Source organism: Hyperolius riggenbachi, chromosome 1 (assembly GCF_040937935.1).
Source record: "Hyperolius riggenbachi isolate aHypRig1 chromosome 1, aHypRig1.pri, whole genome shotgun sequence".
NCBI classification, from domain to species: Eukaryota; Metazoa; Chordata; class Amphibia; order Anura; family Hyperoliidae; genus Hyperolius; species Hyperolius riggenbachi.
In genome coordinates, this window is record NC_090646.1 from 11,625,046 (window position 1) to 11,651,626 (window position 26,581).

At 42.2% G+C, this 26,581-nt stretch overlaps 1 protein-coding gene across 1 annotated transcript; it reads right to left on the bottom strand.

Annotated features, from left to right (window-relative positions):
- Nucleotides 1–7,127: 7,127 nt before the first annotated feature.
- LOC137552543 (vomeronasal type-2 receptor 26-like) lies at nucleotides 7,128–10,963 on the bottom strand. Its single transcript, XM_068271427.1, has 3 exons — nucleotides 10,942–10,963; nucleotides 7,970–8,029; nucleotides 7,128–7,885 (listed from the first exon to the last, which is right to left on the bottom strand). The coding sequence occupies exons 1-3, from the start codon at nucleotides 10,961–10,963 to the stop codon at nucleotides 7,128–7,130; spliced, it is 840 nt and encodes a 279-aa protein (XP_068127528.1).
- Nucleotides 10,964–26,581: the final 15,618 nt, after the last annotated feature.

Consider the following 26,581-nt stretch of genomic DNA (forward strand, 5'->3'; position numbering starts at 1 on the left):
GGGTCACTTGTGGGGTTCCTATACTGCCCTGGCATTTTAGGGGCCCTAAACCGTGAGGAGTAGTCTAGAAAACAAATGCCTCAAAATGACCTGTGAATAGGACGTTGGGCCCCTTAGCGCACCTAGGCTGCAAAAAAGTGTCACACATGTGGTATCGCCATACTCAGGAGAAGTAGTATAATGTGTTTTGTGGTGTATTTTTACACATACCCATGCTGGGTGGGAGAAATCTCTCTGTAAATGGACAATTGTGTGTAAAAAAAATCAAAAATGTGTCATTTACAGAGATATTTCTCCCACCCAGCATGGTTATATGTAAAAATACACCACAAAACACATTATACTACTTCTTCTGAGTACGGCGATACCACATGTGTGACACTTTTTTGCAGCCTAACTGTGCTAAGGGGCCCAAAGTCCAATGAGTACCTTTAGGATTTCACAGGTCATTTTGAGACATTTGGGTTCAAGACTACTCCTCACGGTTTAGGGCCCCTAAAATGCCAGGGCAGTATAGGAACCCCACAAGTGACCCCATTTTAGAAAGAAGACACCCAAGGTATTCTGTTAGGTGTATGATGAGTTCATAGAAGATTTTATTTTTTGTCACAAGTTAGCGGAAATTGATATGTATTGTTTTTTTTTTCACAAAGTGTCATTTTCCGCTAACTTGTGACAAAAAAAAAATCTTCTATGAACTCACCATACTCCTAACAGAATACCTTGGGGTGTCTTCTTTCTAAAATGGGGTCACTTGTGGGGTTCCTATACTGCCCTGGCATTTTAGGGGCCCTAAACCGTGAGCAGTAGTCTAGAATCCAAATGCCTCAAAATGACCTGTGAATAGGACGTTAGGCCCCTTAGCGCACCTAGGTTGCAAAAAAGTGTCACACATGTGGTATCGCCGTACTCAGAAGAAGTAGTATATTGTGTTTTGGGGTGTATTTTTACACATACCCATGCTGGGTGGGAGAAATCTCTCTGTAAATGGACAATTGTGTGTAAAAAAAATCAAGCAATTGTCATTTACAGAGATATTTCTCCCACCCAGCATGGGTATGTGTAAAAATACACCCCAAAACACATTATACTACTTCTCCTGAGTACGGCGGTACCACATGTGTGGCACTTTTTTGCACCCTAAGTGCGCTAAGAGGCCCAAAGTCCAATGAGTACCTTTAGGATTTCACAGGTCATTTTGCGACATTTGGTTTCAAGACTACTCTTCACGGTTTAGGGCCCCTAAAATGCCAGGGCAGTATAGGAACCCCACAAATGACCCCATTTTAGAAAGAAGACACCCCAAGGTATTCCGTTAGGAGTATGGTGAGTTCATAGAAGATTTTATTTTTTGTCACAAGTTAGCGGAAAATGACACTTTGTGAAAAAAAACAATTAAAATCAATTTCCGCTAACTTGTGACAAAAAAAAAAAATCTTCTATGAACTCACCATCCTCCTAACGGAATACCTTGGGGTGTCTTCTTTCTAAAATGGGGTAATTTGTGGGGTTCCTATACTGTCCTGGCATTTTAGGGGCCCTAAACCGTGAGGAGTAGTCTTGAAACGAAATTTCTCAAAATGACCTGTGAAATCCTAAAGGTACTCATTGAACTTTGGGCCCCTTAGCGCAGTTAGGGTGCAAAAAAGTGCCACACATGTGGTATCGCCGTACTCAGGAGAAGTAGTATAATGTGTTTTGGGGTGTATTTTTACACATACCCATGCTGAGTGGGAGAAATATCTCTATAAATAGACAATTGTGTGTAAAAAAAATTAAACAATTGTCATTTACGGAGATATTTCTCCCACCCAGCATGGGTATGTGTAAAAATACACCCCAAAACACATTATACTACTTCTCCTGAGTACGGCAATACCACATGTGTGGCACTTTTTTGCAGCCTAACTGCGCTAAGGGGCCAAAAGTCCAATGAGCATCTTTAGGCTTTACAGGGGTGCTTACAATTAGGCACCCCCAAAATGCCAGGACAGTGAACACACCCCACAAATGACCCCATTTTGGAAAGTAGACACTTCAAGGTATTCAGAGAGGAGCATAGTGAGTCTGTGGCAGATTTCATTTTTTTTTGTCGCAAGTTAGAAGAAATGGAAACTTTTTTTTTTTCTTTTTTTTGTCAGAAAGTGTCATTTTCCGCTAACTTGTGACAAAAAATAAAATCTTCTATGAACTCACCATGCCTCTCACTGAATACTTTGGGATGTCTTCTTTCCAAAATGGGGTCATTTGGGGGGTATTTGTACTATCCTGGAATTTTAGCCCCTCATGAAACCTGACAGGTGCGCAGAAAAGTCAGAGATGCTTGAAAATGGGAAAATTCACTTTTGGCACTATAGTTTGTAAACGCTATAACTTTTACCCAATCCAATAAATATACACTGAATGTTTTTTTTTTTTTTATCAAAGACATGTAGCAGAATAACTTTCGCGCTCAAATGTATAGGAAATTTTACTTTATTTGAAAAATGTCAGCACAGCAAGTTAAAAAAGTCATTTTATTGCCAAAATTCATGTCTTTTTTGATGAATATAATAAAAACTAAAACTCGCAGCAGCAATCAAATAGCAGCAAAAGAAAGCTGTATTAGTGACAAGAAAAGGAGGTAAAATTAATTTAGGTGGTAGGTTGTATGACCGAGCAATAAACCGTGAAAGCTGCAGTGGTCTGAATGGAGAAAAAGGCTCTGGTCCTTAAGGGGCGAAAAGACTGTGGTCCTGAAGTGGTTAAACCTGGTACAGTTGGTTATTGGGTGACTGGGGTTCAAATTCAGAAAAGGGGGTGGAGCCACAAACAGCCACTCAGATTGTTTTCCTTTCAATGCAAATTATTCTTACCAAAGACTGCAAAGCTCACAAACTTGGTCATTGAGTAATTGTGTGTTAGGGTTAGAAAAAGTATGTGGAGCCAACACCAGCCAAATACATACCCGGGCAACACCGGGCAATCAGCTAGTATACAAATAAGAAGTACATTTCTTCCAGAGTAAAATGAGCCATAAATTACTTTCCTCCTATGTTGCTGTCACTTCTTCCTAGGGGATTCTCAGGGATTTATTTGTTTTAAAAAAGCACTTAGTGAATGGCAGTTGCTTCGTCCAACTGCCAAAAAACTGTGTAGGGAGCAGGGAGGCTGGCCAGCATCATTGTTTAAATCCTTGTTAGGGAATATCTTTATAAAGAACTAGCTGATGAATCGGTGTTGCTCGGTTATGTATTTGGCTGGTGTTGGCTCCGCCCACTTTTCCTAACCTTTACACACAATTACTCAATGACCAAGTTTGTGAGCTCTGGGGTCCTTGGCATCAATAATTTGCATTTTCCCATTGAAATTAAGCAAATATGATTGGCTGTTTTTAGCTCCGCCCCCTTTTCTGAATTAGAACCCCAGGGACTATCAGCTATTACTTTAGTTAGTAGCCTATACAGTGTTGTTGTTGTTTTTTTTTTTTAGTGTACATTCTATTACCCGTTTTCTATACGTAGTGTAAATAGTATTGCAACAAGAAACATAGGCCGGGCACTGTCTCCTCCACTGCTTTTATTGCACAGATGAAAAGGTCATCACAACAGGATGGTACATAAAGCAATATGCAAAAGTTACATCCAGTGGGGTGCAGGTGGGAAGAAGTGGGTCTCAGGGAAAGCAGACGGGCACAACACCCGGTTCTTGGTCACGTGCTTGTCTAAGTGTGATCAGCAGAAGAACTGACAAATACTGTCTGTGTTTTGGTCGTGTAAGGTGTTTACCGGCAGTTTTGTATGTTCAATAAAGATTCACTTTTACAACTGAGAGGTAATAGTGTATATGGCCAAATTTGTGCAAAAAATCTTTAGTATGTTAATTACTGGCTACACAAATTCACCAGTTGTGTATATATAAACTATAGTGAGTATTCTGAGCATATGTGTTGCAGCCTCATGGCAAAACCTTTAATCTTCTGAACTGACAAATATACCTACCTTGGTCAGGAAATCAACCAATCTGGAAGCCTTAAGTCAGCCATAGAGGCCTTAAAGTGAACCAGAGACGAAGCACCCTCATGTATTTTACTATATATATATATATCAGTGGGGACATTAGAGAAAATACCTACCCAGCTCTCTTTTTCATCCTTCACTGTTCAGCCTGCTTCTTTTCAGCACTGATAAAATACCCAACTGAGCATTTAGGCTGGCTTTGCTCAGGAATCATTATAGCTGAGTCATTATAGCAGAGTTAAAAGGGGGCAGGCTTGGGCTTGAAAAGACATCAGGGCTGCTAACAAGCAGGCTGAGCAGTGAAGGATGAAACAGAGAGCAGGGTAGTTTTTTTTTTCCTTATGTTACCATTGATATAGGGTGCTTAGTCTCTAGTTCACTTTAAAGCCAAAGCATGCCAAACGTTCTATGCCATCAGGAAAGAACTGTACCACCCCAAACCACCAGTAAAGGTCTGTCTGACAGTACTTGACAGTGTCATCACCTCAATGCTACTTTATGGAAGTGAAGCATGGGGCTCCATCACCTACTCAGACCAATCAACATGGGAATCCAGCCCAACAGAAATATTCCACCTTGAGTTCTGCAAACACCTTCTCCATGTCCATCGGAGTACCTCAAACAATGCCTGCCGAGCTGAGCTGGGGAGATTCCCATTACTGCTTGAGATACAGAAAAGAGTGTTGTCCTTCTGGGCCCACCTACAGAGCAGCAGCCCCGACTCACCCCACTACAAAGCCATGCTGCATAATGAAGACCAAGAAAAGCCGTGTACACTGAATTAAGTGGTCAACTCTCTGCTTCCTTTAACCCCAGATCTACAGGTCCTATCAAGAGTCCAGATAAAACACACCACAGCCAAGAGCAAAGAGGACTAGGTGGACAAATGGAGGAGTGAAATAAAACAGTCACCAGAGCTAACAATAAAGCAGTCCCCACAGAGAGAATATAAAATGGCCCCATACCTGGAAAAGCTCCAAAACGCTCAAGAGAGCAAAATCCTGGGCATCTACAGACTGAGTGCTCACAACCTCGAAATAGAGGCTGGAAGACACAGACAAACATACAAACCCAGGGAGGAGAGACCATGCCAACACTGTGAGCAGAAGAACCTTGAGTATGAAAACCAACTCCTGCTGCACTGCCCTAAATATACTGCAACCAGGGACACTTACTTTAAGAAATTGATGGAACTAGTCCCAGACTTTCTCACATTAGAAGATGAGAGAAAAAAAAAAACATCTAATTGGGAGAAGAGGAATCCATAGTGACAATCGCTGCACGCTATGTCACAGCATGCCACAGACTGAGAGGAGCATATCGGAACTGAAAACCTAAAAATGTCTACAGACTGCTTAGCCATTGTCCCCCTACCCAACCTTGTGAGCACATCCCATGGGAAGCTGCTAGTTGCCCAGTAAGGGTGAAGACAGGTGAGAAAGGAGATTTCTCATACTGTTGTGTGGTGGAACTTTGTCCGGCTTTCACCCCTGGCTGAGTGCCGAGCGGCACTTCGCTTGTTGTACAGAGAGTAGTGTAAATAGTATGTAAATAGTTTGCACAGCATAATGACTGGTGTTGGTGAATCTAAATGACTGTCTCCAGGCTTGCTTTATGTTGGGACTTTTCAAGAAGGCAAAAAAACACTATCTATCCCCATGTGTTACAGTATAAATTATAACTGTTACTTCTAATAAAAGTCTAGCCCAGCAGCGCTATATAAAGTTCTCCTTTAAAGAGAACCCAAGGCATGCGGCAGGGGGGCAGATAGGACATTGAGGCATGTTCTCTGCCTAATTACATGCCTCTGTGTCCCCCCACCGCCACTCTCTGCCCCCTCCCCCACCCGCTATATCACCCCCTTAAATCCAGAGGGTAATGGGCGGAGAGGGATTCCCTGCTCAAAACGCCCACTAGGGGCATTCCTGCAGGCTTTCCCCAGCTGACATTGGGCAACTCTCTCCCCCAGGCTGTGCCCCCTTCTGTTACCCAGCCTCCCTGCATGCTATGAAAGAATCTGTCTCTCCTTCCAGCGTCGTCATCTAAGAGGTCACAAAAGTGAAAGAAAGCTGGTACAGGCCAATGGAGTGGCGAAGGAGCGGCAGGGATGGCGGCTACCTGATCCGCCCAGCCACCCAGGGAAGGTAGCCTAGTTTTTTTTTTTTTGCTTTTTTTAATAAAAAATCCCAACCTCTGGCTTTCTTTAAGCTGAAACTGCCATTCATAGGCATAGCAACAACCCCTGAGACCCAGAGGCAAATGATCATGGAGCCATCTACAACCCTTGCACAGAAGAAGAGGGAGTGGTGTAATATCTACCTGGTCCAGCACTGCATCAGGTCTCCTCTTCCTCCCAGCAGCCACTCGCTCTATGCTGCCATCCTCCAGCTCCCGATCACGTGACACGCATTGGGAGCCGGGAGATAACAGCATAAAGTGTATGAAAGTTGGGAGTAAGAGAAGACCCAATGCAGTGCTAGAACAGTAAATATTACACTGGTTCCTGCACTGCTCTGAAGGTAGGAGTAAGGAAGAGTAGGCCCTTATAGTCCTCGGGTCCCTGAGGTTGGGGGTTGTGGGTGCTATTGCTATGCCAGTGCTGCCGGCACTTGAGTATGGACAGTGTAAGGCTCTGTTTACACTAGGTACATCTGTACTTCATAGAGTGGGCAGTCATGGGCACATGAAGGGTAGAACTAATCCATGCTTTGCTATGGACCCCTTCACACATGTCCATCTTCACCTTCTTCAACTTTGTACATTGCGCTTACATGACATAGAAACCCAACCAACACAATTTTGGGGGTTTTTCCTTGGAGAAGAAATATTGCTGTTTATGTATAGAATGTCTTGCATCTTCTCTAAAGTGCAGGAGACACTGCCTACCCTAAAAGTGTGAGGAGTACCTTACAGTTAGAAGGTAAGAGCAGGGTTATGCCAGTATCACTGGTTACACAACAGATGAAGCTAAAAACTACCATGCCAGAATTTTAGCATCTCAACATAACCTACCCTCATGACTTCAACCTCTGTCAATTTCAGCTACCGAGGGTTACATAATTTACGCTAGAAGGAAAATACTTAAGAATAATTTTGATCCTTATGTGGAGTGATGACATTTAAAAAAAGTTATTTTCTGCAGCTAGTCAACCTATTGGTGTTTTTCTCTGTTTCAAACAGCATAATAAAACATTTTGGGAAGAAAATGCAACCTAATAATCCAGCACTGGATGACAATATGGCAAATATCTCCACAGCCACCATGTATTTCCCTCTGGTGCTCAGATAGGCCGGGATCATGGCAATCCAGACACTGCAGAACACCAGCATGCTGAACGTGATGTACTTGGCCTCATTAAAGCCGTCCGGTAATGTCCTCACCATGAAAGCCAGAAGAAAACTCACAGCTGCCAGAAACCCCATATAACCCAACACAGAGTAGAAGCCAATCACTGACCCCTCATTACACTGAATGATGATCTTCCCAGGGGAAGAGAATGTGTCATACTCCTTATAGGGAGGAGACACGGACAGCCAAATAACGCAAATCACAACTTGGACAGAAGAACAGGTGAAGACCAAGGCATTGGATAGTTTTATAGTGACCAGGTTTCTCCAATAACTTCCAGGTTTGGTTGCTTTGAAGGCAAGGCAGACGGTGACAGTCTTGGCAAGAACACAAGAGACCGAAATGGAGAAGAAGACCCCAAATGACACCTGCCTCAGCATGCAGGTTATATCCACAGGACGTCCGAGGAACAAGAAGACACAGAGGAAGCTCAGCAGGATGGAGGTCAGGAGAATGAAGCTCACAGTCCGGTTATTGGCCTTCACAACTGGAGTATACCAGTAATAAATAAAGATTACTAAACTAAAAATTGTCATGCCTGAAAATATGAGAGACATCAATGAAAATATTAAGGCCAAAACATCATTTTCATAGGAAAGAAAATCATAAGCTTTGAGGATACATTTCACCTTCTTCTCATCAGGCCACTCTTCACTGGGACACGTGAAGCAGCCTTCACTGTCTGCAATAAACAGAAAAGGACTAAGGAGGTAAGAAAACTGCTTGCAGAAAAATAAATAATTAAAGGAATACTTTTAATCAGAGTATGGCATCAAGTCAATGAAACGTCTGGATATTGATCTGGTCAGTTAAGCAGCAGAGGGGGTTGTTAATAAGTTTCAGGTGCTTTGGTGTTAATGAAATTAATATCAGGCATATTATAGAAGCAACAATAAGATGACCACCAAAACGCGAATGGTTTACCAGGTGGAGACCACTGACATTTTTTTCTTCTTATCTTTTCCAACTGTTTATTGCATTTGACTATGGTAAGTGTCACTCCAGGTAGCATGAGGCATAACCTGGAGCCTACAGAGGTTGCACAGGTAGTCCAACTCATCATCAACTCATCCAGGATGGTACCTTAATTAATGTAAACCATTGTGCCTCCCAGCACAGTCACAAGGTTGTGGAGGAGAATCCGGGAAATACTCTAGGAAAGCTGGGCAGGACTATACAAGGTCCTTAATCTAGCCCGTTTCTTATTGACATCATAACACCAGTGTGTTAATGTGTCTGATAAAAAAATCAGAAACAGACTTCATGAGGGTAGCTTGAGAGCCTGACATCCTCTAGTGCAGTGTTCTACAACCCTGTCCTCAGGCCTACCAACAGTGCATGTTTTGTGGAAATCCAGAAAGGCAGTTAATCAGCTCTACTAAGACACTTATTACCTCACCTGTAAATGTTTGTGGTTTTCTGCAAAACCTGTACTGTTGGTGGGCCTTGAGGACAGGGTTGGGGAACTATGCTCTAGTGGACCCCGTGCTCACTTGATTGCCTGTGGAGCTTGATTTACATTTTCCATAGGATTCCAGAAGTGGCAGGTCTTTCACTGGCAATCTGTGCTTTTCACAGATGAGAGCAGGTTCACCCTGAGAACATGTGGCAGACGTGGAAGAGTGGGGAGAAGCTGTGGATAATGTTACCTGAAACTAGAGGCCTGCATCAGGTCGGGTACTCGCGGGTATCCGCAGGATACCCAACCCAAATTGTGGGTTGGGTTCAGGTACCCATTTTGATTCTAATAGGGTTGTGGGTCGGGTTGCGAGTAGCGTCCTGTGGGTGCGGGTCGGGTCGCAGGTAGTGAAAGCAACCAAGCCTGAGATAATTTAGTCATAATTTAGTCCAAAGTAAAAATTAAAGGTTATATATAAAAATAGGTTTAACTTACTTTACATCCTTCCAGTGAGATTACTATTGTATATTTTATAATAAAATGGAAAAAGCGGGTCGCATGTCGGGAGGCCTGCGGGTCGGGTGCGGGTACCAGATTCACCAAAAACGTGGGTTGCGGTTCGGGAGCGGGTAGTGAGGCTACAGGTGCGGGTCTGAAAAATTATACCCAGGCAGGCCTCTACCTGAAACAGCATGGCTGTTTTGGTGGTGAGTCAGCGATGGTCTGTAATGATGAACGTAATCAGTTCATTACGATTACGCAAAATTTTGCATACAATTTTGCAATTATGTCTACACGTAATTACAAATTGTAATTCAATTTATTTTGTATAATCATTCGTAATGTAATTATTTTAAATGTTAAATTTAGCGTAATTTTGTGCCGAGTTTAGCAGTGAATAGCAACGTCCGCATGCACGCTATTGTCACCAAAAGTGCTACCGATGTTAAAGCAAATAGTGAGTACAAGTAAAGGTTTTTGTTTTCAAAAGACCTTGTATTTTTTAAGAAAATCGATTTTAAAAATGCAAAGAAAATTATTTATGACAACTTACTGACAAGAAAACAACAAGGTTTTTTTGAAAAAAAATGTTTTTGAATTGTACTCACTACTCTTAAAGAGGAACTGAAATATTGATTTCAATAATAAAAATAAACATACCAGCAGCTTCTATTTTTTAAGCTGAACATGTCCGTTTAATTAGTGCCGCTCCCTGCCGCCACGATCACTGCATTTTTCTCTTTTTTTTTTCTTTTCCAGGATTCAGGCAAGATGGCCGCAGTGCCTGATCACCTCCAGGTCATCGCGCATCATTAGCACGCGTTCACTTGTGGCTGATAGCGTGCACGAGAGGCCTCCAGCACTGTACATGCTCAACTTGTCCTCTCATGCACGCTGAATCCTGCTCGTTCCTCTGAAAGCGTCGGCAGCAGAGATTGTCTGTGAGTAAAAAGTGTATTGGGCACGTTAAAAAATAGATTATAAATGATAAACCCCCATTTACCCATTTACTGCTCGTTCTTGTGAAATAAAGCAGCGTTTACGCTGCGCTGAGAGAACGAGCATGGAGTGGCTGTGGTGGGGCGGAAAAAGGGCGGAGACATGGCCTGAGAGAAGGAAAAAAGGTCACGCAGGAAGAGGCCCACAGGCTCTTCTGCCTGATTTCAGCATCGACTTATAAGTCAATGATTTTACCGGCAGAAATTCAGGACCGGGAGAGCAAGGAAACAGCTACATAGAATGCGCAGAGGTATGTGAGCCTTAAAGGTACATAACCATATTATGAAATTGTAGCAAAAATATTTTCTTCAGTTCCGCTTTAACATCTGTATTATTATTATTATTATTATTATTATTAATATTATTATTATTATTATTATTATTATTATTATTATTAATTTATATAGAGGCAGCATCTTCCGTGGCACTGTAGCAATTTTGGTGTCAATAGCACTTGTTACCAGTATTCCCCTTAACATACGTAGCAATTTTGGTGATGATACTGTAGCATGTATTGGGGCTTTGCTAACCGCCAAAATCAGCCCGAAATTATGTGAAATTACGGCTGGAAAATGTTTACAGTACATGCAAAATTAATTATAACTTTCCCAAAATTTGGCATTAAAATTTTGCATGGTAATTGTAAATTACGAAGCAAAATTATGTTTAATGCAAAATGTGTGCTCATCACTGACGGTCTGGTGGAGGAATATTCATGCGGTGAAGCACAGATCTTTACATGCTAGACAACGACACCTTGACTGCTGTTAGGTATCTGTATGAAATCGTTAGACCCGTTGTCAGACCTTACACTGGTGCAGTAGGTGCGGGGGATGACAGCCCTATATGATGAGCACATGCAGGAATTGTTACCATAGACTGGCCCTCACACTTGCCAGACCTCAATCCAATAACACCTCTGGGACATTATGTCTCAGTATATCGGACACCACCATGCGCGGCAGAGAGTTTCAATCCACATTGAAGCTGGTCAGCTGGTCCTCACACAAAAAGAAATACAGCAGGCACAGCTGCAGGTGGTGTGGCCACATTGTGAAAATGGAGAAGAAAGAGGTCCTACTAAAGTGACTAAAAAATGAGAAGTGACTTCGAGGGAGACCTCGAGTCAGATGGCTGCATAACAAGCTCTGAAAACACACAGATGCTAATCAGTTTAATAAGGTGTGAAGCCAGCAGGGCAAATAGGGTACCACCATAGGCCACAATGTAAATTGTGGCTATGGCGGCACCAATTGGTTGAATTGGTTGACTTGGGCACTGCAGGTAGTGGCGGACAGCGACAGAGAGAGCGGTGGCACCCAGAGCAGTGGAGATAGGGGTGGCAGAGCCCGAAGTTTACCTATCCTGTAGCCAAATTACAGCTAGAAGCCGGGCCTGTAAGCAGAACCTGGGGAGTGGCCTATCATGTTGCCAAACCATGGAAATCTTTGGCAGAGGATATTAACTACTTGCCGACCGCATCACGCTGATGGGCGTGGCCGCGGCAGCAGCCCCTGGACCGCCTAACACAGATCGGCATAAGGTCCTGAGGGCCTGTTTTGTAGGAGATCATCTCCGCTTGGTAAGCAAAGCTCCGCCCCACGGTCAGTCTCCCAGTGACAATCGCTGCTAGGAGACTGTTAGATAGCGAAACCCTCCTCTGTTGGTGGGGAGAAAAGGGGGGGGGGGGATCACTTAAGTGCGGAGTTGTTTGGCCCTGCAGTGAGGCCTTAAAGTTGCAGTGGCCTATTTAATGAAAACATGGCCTGGTCTTTAGGGGGGTTTGCGGTCCTCAAGTGGTCAAGTAGCACATGGAGTTTGGCTATCATGTAGCTGGAAATTGTTGGAGATAGTGACGGGGTAAATAATCGGGCACCCAGGGTCCGGATAATATGTAGCCAAAGCCCACATCAGCTGCAAATTGTGCTTGCTATCAGTTAGTTGGTTCGTGCTATGACGCCCATATACGGTACACTCAAAACGTTCAATTTTCCCGTTTATTCAACCAAAAAGTCTAAAACTATTTTTTTTAATCAAGAAAAACGAACAATTATCCCACTTTTTCCAATAAAAATCCAATTGGACATGTTGGAAAAATCTTTATATTCGATCCAACAGAATAATCAAACAAAATTATATAATTAAAAAAAGAGAAAATTGTGCCATGTCTGGGCACCATTAGGCAGGCATTGGTGGAAGGGTTGGTTTAGTGGTAGACATAGGTGGAAGGGGAGTGTTGGGTGGGTTAGTGTGAGGTGTTGGGAGGGTTAGTGTGAGATATAGGGAGGGTTAGTGTGAGATATAGGTTAGGTGAGGTGATAGTAAAACTTCTGTACTATTCAGCACCCAAATTACCAGGTGCCTCTTTCAAATGTATGCCACAAAAAGACTGGGTCTTAGCCAGTATGTTAGGCAGGACTCTAAATGACAATGGACTCTCTATACCTACTAAAAAAACAGTCAGAGAAGGTAATGAAATACTGATTATTTCATTTGTAACTCATGGTGTCCTCCATTGGACACTCCCACCTGTGACGTTGGACACCTCCCCCTCGGAGCACGGAATGCAGTCATAGCAGCAGATGTTGATTCCTTCTTTAGCAGCTTTTCTGTAGCCAGGAGGACATCGGTCATTGCATTGGGATTCTGGAATCTAAATATTCCAATGAAACAAAGAAACAAAATTACACATTTTCATTGATTCCCTGATAGAAATACGTATCATTTAAGATTTTATTTTTTATTCTTACATTATTTTACGCAGGTTTCTCATGATCACTAGTGATGATCACAATCTGATTACGCTAAATTTTGCATAACATTTTGCAATTACCACTACACATAATTACAATTTGGAAACTCAATTGATTTTGTGTAATCTATTTGTAATTTTGCGTAATTTTGTACCGACTTTAGTGGTTAATAGCAAAGCCCCCATACATGCTATCATCAACAAAATTGCTGCGTGTGTTATGGGGAATAGTGAAAACAAGGGAAATTTGTTTTTAAAAAGACCTTGTAGTTTTTGAGAAAAATGTATTTTACAAATTCAAAGGAAAATTTTTTTTTTTTTCAAATGCAAAATGTCATTTTATCGAATTTAAAGTGGACCCAAATTAAAAATATAATATTTCAGAAATAAAATCTATTTTCTAAATTATAATAATAAATAGCAGCCTTTTTTCAGCTGCATGATGGCAAATATAAAATATTTTACATTTATGGGAGGAACCCCTCCCTTCCTTTCATATTGCCGGGACAGAATCCGGCAAACTGGTGGAGTAGATGGTGTCCGGCAATGGAGGAATTGCAAATGGCTGCCCCCAGTATAACCCTTGTTATGAAAAGAGAAGGGTGAAAAGCATGCACTGAAATGCTCATAGGCTTGAAGGAGTGTTTATTTATCTTTGTATGTGTCAGAGTGGTGCAGCTAAATATTTTGAATTAAAAAAAATGTTGGTTTGGGTCCGCTTTAAAAACCATTTTTCCTTTTAATTTTTAAAATTGAGGGGGGCGTGGCCAGCTATGGAAGCGTGAGGACGCACTTCTCCTCAGCTCCTCAGAACCCGCAGCATAATCCTGGCTGGACACGGTAGGAGACGCCGCCACCGAGCCTCCCGCACAGCCACACGTGAGGGCAAACTCAGACAGGACCCGGAGATGACCAAATACGGGCCCCCTGTCGTCTATGACGCCGCGGAGAGGCTGGCGAGATTCGCCAGGACGGACCCACAAAATGGCGCCGAGGACAGCATGTCTGATGACACCGCGGCTCCCACACATACCTCTTCACCCACACCACCGGCAGAAGAAGAAGCATCCGCTGGGGGACTCTCCGCTCAACACCTTCAGGAGCAGGTACCCCAACCCTTACCCCCCAGAATGGAGGGGCGAGCACTAAAAGGCAGAGGTGAGGGAGACCGGGAGCAGGCCCAAGATGGCCCCGGGGAGGAGGAGGGGGAGAAGCCGGAACCTACCAGGGCAGAGCTGATGGAAGCTATTCATGGCCTACAGTTATCACTAACCTCTAGACTGGACTCAATACATGCAGAGATGTCCTTCTTAAAAAACGATTTCAGCAAGCTAAAGGACAGAACAAAGGAGACAGAGCGCAGGGTGGGACAGCTGGAGGACATTGTTCAACCTTTGCAGCGTACACAGACAGTCTTAACACAAAAATCAGACATGCATGCATTTAAAATAGATGATCTGGAAAACAGGTCCAGAAGATCCAACCTTAGATTCGTGGGCTTCCCTGAAAAAGCAGAAGGTAGATATCCTGAAACATTCCTGGAAAACTGGCTGAAGGATCACCTTCCTGATTTAAAGCCTTCGCATGCATTTGCAATAGAAAGAGCACACCGTGTACCACGAGGGCCTCCCAAACCAGGCGTCAATGATCGCCCACTTATTGCAAAACTACTCAACTATAGGGATAAGATTGAGATTCTCCGCGCCGCGCGGGATGCCCCGGATCTGACGTTTAATGGGGTGAAAATATCAATATATCAGGATTTTTCCACAGAAATACAAAAACAGAGAGCTACCTTCTTTAATGTTAAAAAATCACTTAGGGAATTACAAATTCCATATAGTATGCTATTCCCAGCCAAATTGCGTGTCCAGTATGACTCCAAAACACACTTTTTTACTTCAGCAAGCGAAGCCACTAGTTGGATGGAAGGACAAGGAATGAAAATGTCCACTGTGAAACCTCGTCCACCCAGGAGATAACTTTCTTGCCACTAATAACTTGCGGAGTGTATTGCTTTGCCTTTGTCATAATCGGGGAAACACCCCATCCTACCCCGGGAGACCACTTTCCAAACTTTGAATAATAAGACACCTAAATAATAGACTTTGGTTGAAAATGTCAGTATAATCATCGCAACGCTGATTTAAGCTAACACCCCGAGAAATATACAAGACTCAGCGAAGAAATGAGGGGGGAGTAACCTCTCTTTACAAGTCATGGCTGACAGCTCTGACTAACATTATAGAAACTTATGGCTCATTAGTCTCCTATACAATTAGTTTTGGAAAGTTTCAATTATATAAGTTGTGTAGTAACCTCGTCTGTCCAGTAGATGGCAGCAGAACATTATTGAATCTAAGGGAGAAGAACCTTATTCAAGGAAAAGCTGTTTACTGCCTGGTAGCATTATTTCTGGCGAACTTTATAATATTAAGCATTGCTTATGATGTCTGAAACAAGTATCTAGAAGTGTATAGGGGATTGATTTCCTACTGGTTTATACTCTCACATGAATGACCTTTGTCTCCCTTACCTCCTTGAACCCTATTGCCTGTCCCTTCTACTACCCCCCCATCCCCCTCCCCCCTGTGCTCTTCCTTCCCTCTCCTTTACACCCCCCCCCTCCTCTCTCCCCTTATTATCCATCTGAACATTATAGGTGAAGAATTGACGTTCTTGCATGAGGCAATGACCAGGGCAATGTGTACATGTGTATATCTGTATATTTATATATATACTAGGCACAATCTGCACTACTTACACGAGCTGTATACTATCTTATCTAAGGGATGGCCAGATGTGGCCCCACATCTCCTACGCTAAATTGTCCGCAAAATCTCTAAGTCATATTATACAACTAATATTGCGGGTTCTGGGTAGCTGGCCCAATGTAACTGCTCCACTCAGGTTAATGGGAATTGTTAGGGATAAAGGCTCCCAAAGGTTTTTATTTTGGAGAGCAGGGTGGGATAAAGGTTGGGTTGTATGTGTTGTTAAGTTGTGGTGTTCTTGGTTGTTCTTCTGCACAGGTTGTATCACAGTGAAACTGTCAGTTAACAGATATGATAAGCCCTCATTTCAATTTCACAATATGAACCATTATAAATGCAGCTAAAAGTTATTACCTGGAATGTCAGGGGCCTAAATAATAATATTAAGCGCAAACTGGTATTTGAGTATCTCAAACAACAGCAACCACATGTGATTTGTCTTCAGGAAACCCACCTGCTGGGCTCCAGAGCCCTTTTATTAAAAAAACCATGGATAGCCAAATACTACCTGGCACATTTCTCCTCATTCTCCAGGGGCACTGCTATACTTATAAGTAAATCATTTCCTGGCCAAATTCTGACATCCATCACTGATCCCAAAGGTAATTACGTAATTATAAAATGCAATCTAGAAGGTCAAGTCTTCACTATGGTATCTATGTATATCCCTCCCCCATTCAAAATCCAAATATTAGAGGGGATGTCCTCAAAACTCCACAATATACTGGAAGGTCCCCTAATGATTTTAGGGGACTTTAATGCTATAATAGATCCAGACTTAGACAGACTGAATAAAAGTCACCGCTCTTTCACATCCTTTCTGGATTGGATCAAGACCTATCAATTGTATGACGTATGGAGATGGAAATGTCCCTATAAGAGAGAATTCTCCTGCTACTCTGATAGTTATAAGACAATGTCACGTATTGATATGGTCTTGACTTCCAAAGATATGCTCCCTTATATCAATAATATACAATATTTATCACACGGCATATCAGATCATTCCCCACTGATATGCACTATTACTACTCCAGGATCGGGATGTGCAGGCCTCTGGAGAATGGGCTCGGTGTGGTTGGAGGATGAAAGTGTATTAACTGAGTGTCAAAAAAGCATGTCATATTATTGGCAGGAGAATGAAGGTACGGTGAGTGAGGATGTCTGTTGGGACGCCGGAAAAGCGGTGCTGCGAGCATCATTCCGCTCAGCCATGTCCATAATTAGGAACAATAATAAAACTCACCAGGAGTATATTAGGAAAGAATCAGAAACATGTAAAGTACAACTAATCTCAGACCCCAGCCCAAGCAGGTACACACACTGGGAGTTAGCCAGGAGAAAACTGGAGTTAGAACTACTTAATAGTATTAAACGGAAAGATATAATCCATAAACAAAGCCAATTTGAACACGGTAATAAATGCGGAAAATTATTAGCATTTTTTCTCAAAGCACACAATGACACAACAGCTATATCAGCAATAACACAATCTGATGGAGCGTTATTGGAAACGTCTACAGACATGGCAGAAGCATTTAGGAATTTTTATGAGCAAGTCTATTCTTCTCGGACAAATATTAATGATAAAGAGACAAAGGCCTTTCTTGAACAGCTCTATTTACCAACTCTAACAGAGGCGGAGGCTGAGTCATTAGACTCACCCATTGGTCTGGATGAATTAGGAATAGCACTAGCGTGTCTTAACAAAGGTAAAGCCCCGGGACCCGATGGAATCCCAGTAGAATGGTATTCCAAAAATAAAACAGACATTTTACCGCGGTTGGCCTCGCTCCTTCCCAGTATATATGAAAAAGGGGAACTGCCCGATTCAATGAGAGATGCGTTGATCACTCTTATCCTAAAACCGGGTAAAGACCCACTAGCATGTGATTCATATAGGCCGATCTCTCTGATGAACACGGATACCAAAATCTTATCTAAAGTGCTAGCAATCAGGCTAGAAAAAGTAATACAGAAGTTGGTTCACCCGGACCAATGTGGCTTCATTGGGGGAAGGTCGACTAGAATGAATATACGCAGACTCTTTTCAAACATTCAATTTCCTCATTCAAACTCCAAAACTAGAATAATTTTGTCCCTTGATGCCAACAAGGCATTCGATTCTATTGAATGGCCTTATCTAACTCAAGTACTTAGAAGCTATGGCTTCGGTCCCCGCTTTTGTAAATGGATCCAAATTCTATATACCAAGCCGGTTGCGAGGGTCAGGGTCAACCAGACTATATCTAAGTTCTTTCAAATACATCGTGGAACTAGGCAGGGATGCCCGCTATCCCCTCTGCTTTTTGCACTAGCTATAGAGCCACTGGCACAGGCAGTGCGGGGGAATCCCAATATTGTAGGCCTTAAGATTAATAACACAGTGGAGAAAATTTCTCTATACGCAGATGATATGCTCATATACCTGGCTGACCCTGGCCCTTCCCTAACCGCTGTCCTAGAGCTATATGAAAGGTTTGGACAAATGTCAGGTCTTACTATTAATTGGACTAAATCGGTCCTATTCCCTTTGGACAAAATTGACCATAACACAATCTCCCCACTGTCTAATCTGTTAATAGTGGACAGGTTCAAGTATCTGGGGGTATGGGTACACAGAGATATTCGCTCCTTTGAAACCACTAATATCCAACCTGTTCTTACCAATATAGAATCTCAGTTAAAGCGATGGTCGAATCTACCACTAAATCTATATGGCAGGGTATGTTCCATAAAGATGATTATAGCCCCTAAACTACTGTACGTGCTCCAGATGTCTCCAGGCTGGCTCCCACAAAAACTTTTTAGAAAGATAGACTCTACTATAACCAGTTTTCTATGGGCAGGCAGTACCCCAAGAATAGCACTACGAACTCTTCAACTACCAATTGCTGAGGGTGGTTTTGCTATGCCTGACTTTCAAGCATACTACTATGCTTCTCAACTAGTGCCTATACAGTACTGGCTGAGCTCAACAAGAACGCACTCAGACATGAATACGGAGGCGGACATTGCCACCTCCTACGAAGCGTTATGCTCTGCCATTTACAGAGGTAAAGTCCCCATAGGAGATGAGGGCTCATACTTAATCCAACACACTATAAAGGTATTTAAAAGGGCCCAAAGGATATGCGACCCTTCCCCCAGTACTATATCTCCCAACTGGCCCTTATGGCATAATGACCAACTCCCGGAACTAAAAAAAATTCCGGATATCCATTTCTGGTGTAGAGTAGGTATCAAATACATTAATCAGTTATACTCTGAAGGATCCTTCAAGGATTTCGCCATTCTGAGGCAGGAATATCATCTCCCCCCACACTCACTATTTCGTTACTTTCAGATCAGACATGCCCTTAAATCTCAACTTGGCCTACACGGGGTTATATTAGCCCCAATGCCACTAGAAGCACTGCTCCTACAAAAAGACTCTAGTAAACTAATATCAAAGTACTACAACTGTGTACTAACTGCTAAACTGAATAATATTCGCAATAACTATAAACATAGGTGGGGGGACGGGGGGGGAGCTATAACTGACTCGGAGTGGGCAGAATTTCAGGATACATACTATAAAACCGTTATTACTTCAAGGGATAAGGTAATTCAACTCAAATGGCTACACCAGGCCTATTTATCACCAATACGAATGGCAAAGATGGGAAGAGGTATCACAGACTCCTGTTTTAAGTGTACAGTGACAAAAGCCGACTTTCTACACTGTGTGTGGTACTGCCCCCAGGTTCAATCATACTGGAAGACAGTAACCCACTTCCTCTCAGACAAACTCAGACTACCCGTTGTAATGTCATTTCAATCCTGTATGCTAGGAATATTGGGGGACATAGGTTGTGGGGCACACAAGAAAACTTTGATACGTATATTACTGTTCTATGCTAGAAAATCCCTCACCTCCAAGTGGAAGCAAAATTCAACACCCTCGTTAAATCAATGGAAGGAAACAGTAAATAGTATATTACCGCTATATAAACTCACATATCAGTCCAGATCACAATTTACAAAATTTGATAAAATTTGGAGCACTTGGGTTGATGCATCCGATACTGTAATTCCTCACCTTGACATTTCTGTGATGGTTCAAGATCTTCATTGATTATACTGTTAAATCTAGTATTAATGCTCAACTGAATACTTAAGCATGTCCCCAGGTAGATGGAAGGAAGCATCATTTTTCTGTCTGGTTTTGATAATGACAGTATTCACTAGTTATGTATGTACTATTGAAACAATCTCTGCAAAATGTCATGGTACAAGAACAGATAATTTTATGAATATGCGGAAGAACACCAAATGTTTTGTGATTGTTGTGTTGTTATCGTTTGTTAACTTGTAAACTATATTACAAAATAATAAAAAAATATTCTCTTTAAAAAAAAAAAAAAAAAATTTAAAATTGATTTTCTTAAAAATTAAAAGTCTGGCACAAAATTATGCGTAGTTGCAAAATTACTGTTCCTGATTATGGCTAGTGTTGGGCGAACACCTAGATGTTCGGGTTCGCGAACGTTCGCCGAACATCGCCGCGATGTTCGGGTGTTCGCGCCGAACTCCGAACATAATGGAAGTCAATGGGGACCCGAACTTTCGTGCTTTGTAAAGTTTCCTTACATGCTACATACCCCAAATTTGCAGGGTATGTGCACCTTGGGAGTCGGTACAAGAGGAAAAAAAATATTTGAAAAAGAGCTTATAGTTTTTGAGAAAATTGATTGTAAAGTTTCAATGTAAAGTTTCAGTACACAGAGTGGCAGTAAACACAATGCTATATAGTGTGGCTGAGCGAGCGGTGTACTACTATTCCCAGCAGACACAGAGTGGCAGTAAACAGAATGCTATATAGTGTGGCTGAGCGAGGTACACAGAGTGGCAGTAAACAGAATGCTATATAGTGTGGCTGAGCGAGCGGTGTACTACTATTCCCAGCAGACACAGAGTGGCAGTAAACAGAATGCTATATAGTGTGGCTGAGCGAGGTACACAGAGTGGCAGTAAACACAATGCTATATAGTGTGGCTGAGCGAGCGGTGTAGTACTGTTCCCAGCAGACACAGAGTGGCAGTAAACAGAATGCTATATAGTGTGGCTGAGCGAGGTACACAGAGTGGCAGTAAACAGAATGCTATATAGTGTGGCTGAGCGAGCAGTGTACTACTATTCCCAGCAGACACAGAGTGGCAGTAAACAGAATGCTATATAGTGTGGCTGAGCGAGGTACACAGAGTGGCAGTAAACACAATGCTATATAGTGTGGCTGAGCGAGTGGTGTACTACTATTCCCAGCAGCGACACAATGACTGGGGGGACCCTGGCTAGCGTGGCTGGAGCGCGAACTACCCTGCCTGCCTACCCAAAGCTAAACCCACAGACAAATGGCGGAGATATGACGTGGTTCGGGTATTTATTTACCCGAACCAAGTGACAGTTCGGCCAATCAGAGCGCGTTCGGGTCCGAACCACGTGACCCGTTCGGCCAATCACAGCGCTAGCCGAACGTTCGGCCATGCGCTCTTAGTTCGGCCATTTGGCCGAACGGTTTGGCCGAACACCATCAGGTGTTCAGCCGAACTCGAACATCACCCGAACAGGGTGATGTTCTGCAGAACCCGAACAGTGGTGAACACTGTTCGCCCAACACTAATTATGGCTACAAACAAAATGAATTAATTTTTTTTTTTGCATTACAATTTTGCATCATAATTGGGAAGTATAATTTAGAATTAGAAATACGATTATAGGAAATTCATGCTCATCGCTAATGACTACATTTAAATGGAACACTCTAGAGGGCCAATGTACACCTTAGAGGTAGTGGAAGAGAAAGCACAGGGGGTCCGGGAGCCAGATCTGGTGTAGTACGTTAGATGGTATAGGAATATTTTAAAAGACAGTAGATTTTATACTCACAAGAGTAGGTTGCTAAGTGAGGCAACCACTCGTGCACGCCTGTGGGGAAGTACCGTCCCCACTTGGCCTTTGTTCCTGGTCGCTGCTCCGAAAAAAACGATCTATCGGAAAGTTCCCGATGTGGATCTCCCCCTAAGGCTAGGGGTTCTAGGTAAATTTATGAAGAGGGTAGGAGGCGCCCGGTGTACGTAGTAGTATGTCTTACTCTATATGGTAGATACAGCATTTAATAAAAATGGTGTGGTCCTACCTTCTAGAGGTCCCCTCTCGGGAAATATACAAACGGAATTTCGTTGGTTTTTAGGATTCTATTTATTTTGCATCAAGACAACGCGTTTCACGGTTAAAACCGCTTCCTCAGGTCAGTGACAATGCCTTTGAGATTATCAAAAGAAAACATACAGCGCTCAGAACTAGTCAGTTTGCAAACTAATCAAGGAGAGCATAAAAACATAGACAAACCATACAAAGTATAAAAGCATAGAGAACAGAAGGAATAATACATATTGCATATATTTTACACATGGTAAGTTCTAATATCAAAATATGTAGAACACATATAAAAATGTGAAAGTCACGATACAGTTCTTAAAAAACACCTAATTAGGCACATATAACTCGCACAAACATCCCCATGTTTGCTCCTAAAAACCATGACCATAATAATTTAATAAAATAATTGAATAAAATAAAAGACAGTATATATGTATAAAAATGTACAAAAAGATGTATATAAAAAAAAAAGGGGGGGGGAAGAGGGGGGGGGGGGCAATGTATACTATGCCCCATGGACTACCTAGAATTCTGAGCGTGTCCCGATATGGATCAGCACATCCAAGGTTATATGAATAGGGGTGGGTCTCCTGACCCTACAATTTACAGTTAAACTTAAAACATAGAGGCAAGCATCTGCCATACACTCACATCACAATCCTTTGGGAAGACTATACATCCTAGGGCTATTCGCATTGTAGGGTAAATTATTATGGTCATGGTTTTTAGGCGCAAACATGGGGATGTTTGTGCGAGTTATATGTGCCTAATTAGGTGTTTTTTAAGAACTGTATCGTGACTTTCACATTTTTATATGTGTTCTACATATTTTGATATTAGAACTTACCATGTGTAAAATATATGCAATATGTATTATTCCTTCTGTTCTCTATGCTTTTATACTTTGTATGGTTTGTCTATGTTTTTATGCTCTCCTTGATTAGTTTGCAAACTGACTAGTTCTGAGCGCTGTATGTTTTCTTTTGATAATCTCAAAGGCATTGTCACTGACCTGAGGAAGCGGTTTTAACCGTGAAACGCGTTGTCTTGATGCAAAATAAATAGAATCCTAAAAACCAACGAAATTCCGTTTGTATATTTCCCGAGAGGGGACCTCTAGAAGGTAGGACCACACCATTTTTATTAAATGCTGTATCTACCGTATAGAGTAAGACATACTACTACGTACACCGGGCGCCTCCTACCCTCTTCATAAATGTACACCTTACCCATTTCCATACACAGACAAAAAAAAAATATAACTACAGAAAAGTCTTTTAATGTTCTTAAATAGCAATACATTTTTGCTATTAATGTCCTAGGTAATTATCCCATAATATCCTCTTAACCTTTATCGAAGATCCCCTGCACACCCATCACCCATGTTGCTGCCTGCCGCTGGCACTTATACACGATACTTAAAGGGGCATTATGGTGAAAAATTGTAAAATGTAAAATATGTTAAAACAGACAAATAAGAAGTACATTTTTTCCCAGAGTAAAATGAGTCATAAATGACTTTTCTCCTATGTTGCTGTCACTTACAGTAGGTTTTAGAATTCTGACATAAGTGACAGGTTTTGGACCAGTCCATCTCTTCATAGGGGATTCTCAGCAAGGCTTTTATTCATTATAAAGATATTCCCTAAAAAGCATTTAAACAATGATGCTGGCCAGCTTCCCTGCTCCCTACACAGTTTTTTGGCAGTTGGACAAAGCAACTGCCATTCACTAAGTGCTTTTGAAAATAAATAAATCCCTGAGAATCCCCCATGAAGGAGATAGACTAGTCCAAAACATGTTGCTTCTGTCAGGTTTCTACTACCTACTGTAAGTGACAGCAACATATGAGAAAAGTAATTTAGGGCTCATTTGACTCAAAAACGTACTTATTTGTTTATGTTTGCACAATTAAAATTTTACAATTTTACAATTGGCCAGTGCAAGGACTGGGAATCTTGTCAAAGTTAAGGGACGCATGGATTCTACTCAGTATCAGGAGATTCTGGATCTGGAGACCAATGTCCAGGAATCTGTGATAAAGCTGAAGCTGCGCCGGGGCTGGATCTTTCAACAAGACAACGACCCTAAACACTGCTCAAAATCCACTAAGGCATTCATGCAAAGAAACAAGTACAACATTTTGGAATGGCCATCTCAGTCCCCAGACCTGAATATAATTGATTTGAAAATATGTGGTGTGTGTGGTGTGAGTTAAAGCGGAGTTGTCCATGCTTGGAAGCTATCAAACCTGAATGAACTAGAGATGTTTTGTAAAGAGGAATGGTCCAAAATACCTTCAACCAGAATCCAGACTCTCATTGGAACCTACAGGAAGCGTTGAGAGGCTGTAATTCCTGCACAAGGAGGATCTACTAAATATTGATTTCATTTATTTTTTGTGGTGCCCAAATGTATGCACCTGCCTAATTTTGTTTAAACAATTATTGCACAAGTTCTGTAAATCCAATAAACTTCATTTCACTTCTCAAATATCACTGTGTGTGTCTCCTATATTATATACTAGCTGATGACCCGGCATTGCCCAGGTATGTATTTGTCTGGTGTCGGCTCCACCCGCTTTTTCGAACCTTAACACACAAACAGTCAATGGCCACGTTTGTAAGCTTTGACATCAATAATTTGTATATTCTTATAGAAATTAAATAAATTATATTGGCTGTGTGTGACTCCGCCCCTCTCCAACATTTGAACCCCAGTCACCCAATGACCAACTGTAGCAGGCATCTGCTATTAACAGTGTAAAAATGGCAGCAATTTAAATATTACCCTTGAAAATCAACAGATGAATTTTGATATTCTAGACTCCACCCACATCCCTGAATATTAATTTCAGTCATCCAGTGACCATTTGGGCAAAGTTTGAAAACCCTGCCAATAACAGTGTAAGAATGGCTGCAGTTTATATTTTCCCAGTGAAATTTGTTTTTGGCTCTGCCCACTTTTTGTAACCTAATATCAAAATATGTAGAACACATATAAAAATGTGAAAGTCACGATACAGTTCTTAAAAAACACAGTCACTCAATGACCAAGTTTGTGAGCTTTCGGGTCCTTGGCATCAATAAAAACAAATCTGATTGGCTATGTGTGGCTCTGCCCCTTTTCTGAATTTGAACCCCAGTGACCCAATGACCAACTGTACCAGGTTTGAGGCTTGTGTCATTAAAGAGAGTCTGAAGCGACATTAAAAATGGCTTTTTACCTTATAATAAACATGGGCATGTTTCCCCTGCTAAAACGCCACTATTTTGCAGCAGAACGAGGGGTCTTTACCCCCCAAATCCCCTCTGTGGTGTCCGGGGATCGCTTCCTGTTGAGGCAGGGCTAATGGCCGCAGCCCTGCCTCTCAGTGCGTCTATCAGCGCTGATCGCCACCTTTTCCCCGCCCCTCTCACGTCTTCCTTCACTGAGAGGGGTGGGGTGAGGCGGAGATCCACCGGCTGATAGACGCGCATGGAGGCAGAGCTACAGCCGAAAGCTCTGCCTCCAGGAGCAGCAAAATCTACAACCAAGTTGGTCGTGGATTTTGCAGGGGGGGGGATTTGGGGGGTAAAGACCCCTCGTTCAGCTGCGGGATAGCACCGTTTTAGCAGGGGCAAACGTGCCCATTTTGATTATAGGGTAAAAAGCCATTTTTAATGTTGCTTCAGAGTCTCTTTAACAGTGCAAGAATGGCAGCAATTTTAATATTCCCCTTGAAAATCACCATGTGAATATTGATTGGCTTTTTAGGCTCCTCCCACTTTTTTGAATAATAATCCCAGTCATCCAGTAACCAACTGTGCAAAGCTTGAGAACCCTGCCATTAACAATGAAGAAGGGCTGCAGTTTACATTTTACCAGGGAAATCTGTTTTTGACTCTACCCAGTTTTTGTAACCTTGACACACAGTTACTCAGTGACTGTGAATAAAAGTAGTTTATCCAGCAAATAAATCTGATTAGCTGTTTGTGGCTCCGCCCCTTTAGTGAATTTGAACCCCAGTCACTTAAAGAGACTCCGTAACAAAAATTGCATCCTGTTTTTTATCATCCTACAAGTTCCAAAAGCTATTCTAATGTGTTCTGGCTTACTGCAGCACTTTCTGCTATCACCATCTCTGTAATAAATCAACTTATCTCTCTCTTGTCAGACTTGTCAGCCTGTGTCTGGAAGGCTGCCAAGTTCTTCAGTGTTGTGGTTCTGTGATGCATCTCCCCCCTCCAGGCCCCTCTCTGCACACTGCCTGTGTATTATTTAGATTAGGGCAGCTTCTCTCTTATCTTTTACAAGCTGGATAAATCCTCCTCTGAGTTGGCTGGGCTTTCACATACTGAGGAATTACATACAGGCAGAGCTGTCTGCACTCTGCAGGAAGAAACAGCCTGACACTTCAGTGGAAGATAGCTGCAGGGGGAATGAAACACACAAATGATCTCTTGAGATACAAAAGGAAGGATGTATACAGCCTGCTTGTGTATGAATGTATTTTCTATGTGTGGACATACTGTACATCAACCTACTTCCTGTTTTGGTGGCCATTTTGTTTGTTTATAAACAAACTTTTTAAAACTGTTTTTAACCACTTTTAATGAGGCGAGGAGG